The sequence below is a fragment of the Acanthisitta chloris genome, unplaced genomic scaffold (assembly GCF_000695815.1).
Source record: "Acanthisitta chloris isolate BGI_N310 unplaced genomic scaffold, ASM69581v1 scaffold21155, whole genome shotgun sequence".
Classification (NCBI taxonomy): domain Eukaryota; kingdom Metazoa; phylum Chordata; class Aves; order Passeriformes; family Acanthisittidae; genus Acanthisitta; species Acanthisitta chloris.
The window spans coordinates 24,320-31,504 of record NW_008674577.1 but is presented as its reverse complement, the minus strand read 5'-3'; the positions used below and the strand labels follow the sequence as shown (position 1 = coordinate 31,504).

The window sequence follows — 7,185 nt, the reverse complement described above, 5'->3', positions numbered from 1 at the left end:
GCAGCGACACGGATCCACACGGATTTAACCAGGAGGAAGGGGAAAATAATAAACTTCGCAGCGCTGTAGGTTTTTTTCCGCGGCTCTGGGGCCGTAATGAGCGGTCAGAGCAGGACGGTAACAGTTCTGAAGGTCACGGTGGCTCAGAGCAGCTCCATGGCGAGTTTTATTCGCCTTGCTCTGCCACTGGACCTTTATCCCCCCTCGGTTTTGGCAATAAAAGAGAATTTACAGTGGCCCCTTTGTTGGACATCCCTGCAGAAAGGGGTTTACTTTGTTCCCAGCCCCTGGAACGGGGAGCGGAAAAGCTTTGGAAGGGTTGAAAAGGACAAAATAAATAACAACAACAACAATACCTCGGCAGCTCAGTGCAGTGATTTGATAGTTTTTACATATGGCACGAGGCTGAACGTGATGTTTACCGTGCTGTGCTGAACAGTTATCCCTGCCAACACACAGTGGCACTGTAGAGGTTAACCTGAAGGGCAACAAAACCTACAGCTTCCCCCCCCCCAATTCAGTCTGAGCACTTACTCCCCTAGATCTAGGGGATGTGAGCTTCAATTCCTCTCCCAGGTTTAGGATTAAGGCCTCTGAATTTCTCTTACCAGTGTGGCCTTTCTAGTTTTGATGGATAAATTCCACTTCAGAACTCCTTGGGGAGTTCTGTTGGGGCTACTAAACAACTGACATCTTCCCCCAGAGGCGTTCGTGCTCTTCTTTGTTAATTTTTCAAGTTATTTCTCAATGGAGGGTCTGTAAAATTACTTTCTGGCCTGTAAAATCACAGGCCCATGGAACACCTTCAAAGAACTCCTCCTGCTGTCCTAAGGAGAAGTCTCATCTTTTTGGGGAGTACAGACCCAAAGATGCTTCGTGCTGCAAATCTGTCCATGTAAATGAAAAGCAAAATGGCTTTTCTGTTTGGAAAATCAGATTTTAGGTGGCTACATCTTGGTTTCAGTTTTCTGCATTATATTATTTAATACAAACTGAAACATCTCCCAAGTTTTCTCTCCTTTCCCTGCAGCACTGCCATTCCCTTTCTTAGCCTAAATGCAGAAGAATGTCACTTTCCATGGATAAGGTGCTCTTAAAGGCTGTATTTGGGCAGAAAGCTCATTGATAATTAGCTGTCCTGGGCCTAATTTTCTGCTGTGAGTTTATTACTGTAAGAGCACCTGGTCAGTCCTTCTGCCCCTGACGCTTGGGTCAGCTCTGCTCACTGTGTTGATCTCTGGGGGTTCATGATGCATCAGTATTTCCTATTAGAAAGGGTAAAACCCTGTGAGCAAACAAGACATTCCAGTACTTTTCATTACATAATTAATTTCTTTTACATAAGAGGAAAAATGAGAAATGAGGATCTCCTTAAGGGTCTGAAAAGAGCCCCCAAAGCAGCAGGATGAATACCTGTTTTGTGGTGTTTGCTCAGGCTGCAGGGTGGCAGATGGGAGCTCAGGCTGGGGGGAGATGCCAGCAGCACACTCAGCTGCAGTTGGGAGGGTGCAGACCTGGGACACAAACCTCCCTGTGCAAGGCACAATATTATCTAACATCCCCTTGCTGTCTGCAGCTCGGGGCTGCCCTTATGCAAGCACAGGAGGGTTAGCTGTGCCCTGCTTGGAAGGTGCCTCCATCCCAGCCTTTCTCCCAGCTCTGCATCCCTTTCTAGTGCTGTTTTTCCTCACTGCTCTTCTGTCTGAAGGCCAAACACCCAGACTCAGGTTTTGGGTGCTTACTCCTGCTGTTATAATTCTGGCAGAAGGGATTTTTGTTTTTCATTTTGGTAACTCTCTAGCCTGTATGGATTTGGGAGTCCTCTAAGAACAGGCCGAGTTCCTGTCTTTAAAAATGGCTTTTCCCATTGAAAGCTAAAGCTGAAGTGATCCCATGGTGCAGATCTTGCTGCTGAGACTTAACACTTCTTGCCTCTTATTCTCCTTTTTCCTTGACATCGTTTTTTGTGAGCCTAAAGGCTTAGGTGAAGGGCAGGAGAGGTGTCCATTCTGTTCAGACAGAAGGAATGGGGAGTGCTGGGTGCTGAGGCACTGGGGTAGAATGGAAGTGACTGTTCTGGAGGTCTGACCACATGTGCCATTCAGAGTTTTTCTAGTGTGTTCTCACATCTTTGTGTTGGTTTTAGTGCAGCTATGCTAAACTGCTGAGTGAAATGACTGGTTAACCTGCAGGTCCCTTTCCTTATCACTGGGAATGCACTTTGGTATGAGATTATATCCCTGGGTTGGAGGAAGTTTTAATTTCACAGCTGATTCATGGCAGTGTGTGTGAAGAAGGTTCTTCAGTGACTAAACCCATCAGTGGGTTACAGGTGTGTGCTGGGCCAGAGTTGACCCAGGTTATTACATATCCAGGTGCTGTGGAAGTTGTCTTGGAAGGAGACAGGAATTGGCATTATTAATACCAGTATCGAGGGAAAAAACTACAGAAGACAAAGCTGCAGGACTTGCATAATCTTGACTGTTCAGTTCCTTCGACTTAGACAAATACTGCACTGAAATAAAACTGTACTCATGATTTCTGCCTCACCAGAAAGCTTTACTGCCCTAAAATTCTTTAGAGTATCCTGTAAATCTGTTTCCAGAGCTGCAGTAATGTCAGCCAGTGCTCCAGAAACATCCATTCACTCCTAAATTCCACTTCTGCTCTAGACACTCAGTGCATTTGTTCCTTAGTCTCCAAGTGAAGATGCTGCTGGAGAGAAAACCTGAGACTTTTCTTTCACATCCTGGAGAGACTTTGTTTCCCTTTCATTAGTTTTCACTTAACTGGGAAAATATAAATGCCTGACCTTGTTTTGCTTGTCCAAACACTCTCCTTGGCATGTAAACATTAGGCAGGGAGGTGAGGGATGCTGAGGAATAGGGTAGGAAATGCTCCTAAAAACAGCAAAACTGCAAGTTGCTGCTGGGGAGAAATATTTATGGTGCAGCGTTCAGGATTCAGCCTTGATGGAGACTCTGACTCCTCAGGTGTAGCTGCTGGACTGAACCAGTTGGCTGCCAGGTTATGGTGCTCAGGATTCAGCCTTGATGGAGACTCTTGACTCCTCAGGTGTAGCTGCTGGACAGAACCAGTTGGCTGCCAAGTTTAATTGCCTGGTGCTTACTCTGGTGCAGTATTTTCTGAGTTGGTGCCTTTGCTACCCCAAAGCAAAGGGTTTCCAAGTCGGATTTGCTGTGCCCCCGCTCAGGTTTACCTTTAACTACATTCCTGTCAGGATTCAGCCTTGATGGAGACTCTTGACTCCTCAGGTGTAGCTGCTGGACAGAACCAGTTGGCTGCCAAGTTTAATTGCCTGGTGCTTACTCTGGTGCAGTATTTTCTGAGTTGGTGCCTTTGCTACCCCAAAGCAAAGGGTTTCCAAGTCGGATTTGCTGTGCCCCCGCTCAGGTTTACCTTTAACTACATTCCTGCAATGCAAAATGTATTTTTTGGGTCATTTTAGCATACTTAATGTAACAAAAATGTGGATTTATGTAGCAGTGCCAAATTGCTAGTGACCCTTCTAGATTCTTCCACCTCCATTTCTTATTCTCCTGGTCTAAATCATGTTAAACTTCTGGCAAAACTCATCTACTTCCTGCTTTGGTAAAGGTCACAGGGTTTTCTTCATGTGATTCATCTAAGATATGCCAAAGGGTAGTTTGAACTTGAGTCCTCACCTGTTGGAATATGAACCTCAAGCTGATGACCTTGGTTTTAGCAGAAGGTACAGGTTTGCTGAGCTGTTGCACTGGCAGGAATTCATCTTAGGGAATGTCTCTGCTTTTATCCAGGGGTTTGTGTTCAACAGTTCTCGCTGGAGATCAAGAGGTCAAGTCTGTAAAGAGATCTGTTGGATCAGAATAGCATATAGAATTTCTGCAGGTGGCTCAGCTCTTGGTCTGATGCAGCAGTTGGGACCTCTTGCCAGTGTGGATGTGCAGAATCAATTTGTCTCTTAAAGAAATGTGGATAAAAACAGAAATTTTGGAAATGTGGTAAGAGATGGAAAATCTAGAGTTGACTTAAGCCTCAGCACTTGGGTTGATACTTAAAGGGAACGCTCCAAACTTCCTGCCCCGTCTAGCAACCCAGTAGGAATAGTCACTGAAAATGGGGATGGTTTTGGTTGCAGAGACACCGAACTCTGTCGCTCTTGACCGTTTCTGTAGCTGATGTAGGAAGAAGGATGTTCCAAAATCCTTGAGACAACAGAGGGAACTGATGGAATTGTTTGACTTTGGCCAAGACCGTGGTGTTGACATTTGTGGTTGTCATAGGAAGACAGATCAGGACTGGGCTGTGCCTCTGTTACAGCTCAGGGGTTTCACAGCTGGTGAAGGGAAGAGCAGGGTCATTGCTCTGCCTGTTACACGGAAATGCTGTTGCAGGTCCACCAGTGCTGACTCCCTCTGCACTGTCAGAGTCCCTTTAACAAATGGCACAGCTGGTGACTGGGGAGGGTGACCTGACTCCAGAGCAGGCCTGCAGTTGGGGAGCTGCCTCTGCAAAGTTGAGGCTGATGGGTGGTCAAATAAAGGCTGTTTGCGTTAGGATTTGGGGTTTTTTTTTGGGTGAGATTAGTACTCTGCAGTGCTCTGTAAACGCCATCTAACACGCGAAATGTGCAGCTCCTGCCAATCAGCAAATGTCACCAGAGCCTGTGATGCTCTGAGACTACATTTCTGTTGCAGGAGCTTGTTTCTTGAGCGAGTCAGGTGTTAGTTCAGTGGTTTTTCATCTTTTTTCCTCCTTAAGGCCTTTCATGGCTCTCTGATGGACTTGCTTATTCCTGCAGGATTTATCAGAGGGTTGTTTGTGTTCACTGAAAGAAGTTCTTTTGGTTTCTTGATTACCTCATGAGCCCTGTTCATAAGGGCATGTTATTTTGAGGTGTAGGTAGTGCTCAGCCTCAGCATGGGGTTTCCAAGAGCAATTGAATGCTGTTGACATTCAGTGGAGGTGTTCCAGAGCTGCTCTGGTGGGAGGTGGCCCTGCCCATGGCAGAGGGTTGGACCTAGGTGGTCCTTAAGGTCCTTTCCAACCCAAATCATTCTGTGACATTCAGTCGACTTTAGATCTCAGCGTTCTTTGGATGTTTGGAAATGTAGACGTGGTTTTTGAGTCTCTCTAATGAAATGGTTGTGCACGAGTAAGGTCTTTTTGAAATATTGGGGGTTTGAGTAATAGACTGAATTTTGCCTCAAAATATAAATCTGAATCACTATGAGAAATATTTGAAACTAGGTCTTCTTGGTACAAGGAAGGAGCTTTGGAACCAGACACACAGTGGAGCTGAAGAACTGTGGCTGTTGGGGACTTGGAGCTGCAGGGATTGGGACTCAGAGCTGAGGTGGAAGGCACAGAGTGCCCCAGCTCACTCTGCAGGGTATTCCCAGCATAGGGGTTAATCTAAAAGCTTTTTGGAGTGTCCAAGTGCTACACATTGACAGATTAGCATCATTGGCAGTTAGTGTTTTTGAGGGGATGGACAGATTTAATTAGGTTTGCTTGCTGGGCTGTGAGAGGAGCTAGAAACAGGGTCTGTAGGTAGGACCTCACAGTCGGGGTCAGCTGTGGCCTGGGGCAGTTCTTGGGTGGCCTGAAATCAGCCACGGTGACAATGTGCTGGGCTTAGAGCAGGGCCCTGTGCTGTGTGGGGATGGGGCCTGAACTGGGTTTGATTTGTGTGCCACTGGGTCTTGGAATTTGCCTTAGTTACAGGATTCTGCCTAAGAGAGAACACTTACAGTGACACAGGCTTAGTATTTGCTGCATCTTCTCCTTTATTTTACTGTAGACAGCCCTTTGCCTGGCAGCAGCACCTGCTTGTGGGTCAGCACTTTGGGGGGAAACGATGGGACCTGTAGTTGTGCTCTGTGGGAGTGCTGGTTTTCCTCATCCTGTTCTCCAGACTGCATTAAGCTGGGTGTGGGTTCTTCCTTGGTAAGGAGTACACCAGTCTGGGCAGTTCTGATGGGATCCCGTGTGTGTGTTTCATTTCAGAGGTCGCAGCAGTGGCAAAGGACCACCTCAGCCCACGGTGAGTTTGTGTTTCTCCTCCTTGTACCACTGAGGGTGGGAGGGAACAGCTTGGAAGCACAACAATAGCAGATACTGGAATATTCTCTCGGTTTTCCCCTTTGGATAACACGATGAATCCTTTAGACTGAGGCACAGTTTCTGAAGATGTAGCATCTTGCATCCATTTAAGCCTCCTGGGAGGGTGAAGGTTCACTTAAACTTTCGACTATACTTAAATAAATATGCTACATTTTCTTGCAGTTGTAGTTGTAGGTAGGAATAACACTTAACTTTCTGAATGGGTTCCTGTCTGAAGATTCTGACATTGGCTTTTCCCTTAAACATCTCACACTAAGGCAGCATTTAATTAAGTAAAAATAACAGTTTGATTCAGCTTTACTATAAAATTGCTAACTCAGTACTCTCAGTAGCCCCCATGTGCTGTATTTATATATTTTACTTATTCTTGTGGCTATATATTGCTGAAGTACAGATGTGGCTTGACTTGCAGAGCTTCACTTTATCAAAGCTGAAGCTGTGGATCTTTGAACTGCACTGATCAAATATTGACCAGTTCATTACTGGGCTGGTGTCACAGATGGTTAGTTTGGGGGAATGGGGCAGAAGTAGGAAGGTTTATAAGGGATACAGTTTCCTTACATAAATGTTTATTGAAGATACCAACCCGAGTACAGAGAAGCTTTGAGGAAGACTGGTGAGAAAGGTGACGTGCAAACACAAAGCATCATCAGAGTGTCAGTCTTCGTGTCCTCTGTGCTGAGTGTCCTTAAACGTGTCTCCTCAGCCCAGGAAGAGAGCTGACACACAGGAGTAAGTGGGTTAGGTACCTGACAGCTGAACAGATACGTTGTCAGCTAAGAAAGCTCAGAATATGGTGAGGTCCCTGCATGTTTCAGCATCCCTTGTTTCACAAGCATGAAGCTGACAGGGAGAGGCACCACATGTTGCAGCAAAACACAGACATCCTCCCCACCATGAGCTTGTCCTCCTGCAGCCTGGGTGAGGCCTGGTCAGCTCTCCCAGCCAGGAGCTCAGGTTCTGATGCTGCAGTGAGTTACTTTTGACTAATTTAATGACAGGGTTTGTGGCTCTTTGGCACTGCACCATTTGATGACTTTAGCTCCTGTTAACGCA

The 7,185-nt window shown here is 46.1% G+C and overlaps 1 protein-coding gene across 1 annotated transcript in view; it reads left to right on the top strand.

The window, feature by feature from the left end:
- Positions 1–6,012: 6,012 nt before the first annotated feature.
- The window catches only part of ATXN2 (ataxin 2), a gene marked incomplete at both ends in the record, with an annotated part of 25,414 nt that continues 24,241 nt past the window's right edge, over positions 6,013–7,185 (top strand). The window contains one exon of the mRNA XM_009075407.1: positions 6,013–6,049. Coding sequence (XP_009073655.1) covers positions 6,013–6,049 — 37 coding nt within the window. The remainder of the gene's footprint in view (positions 6,050–7,185) is intronic.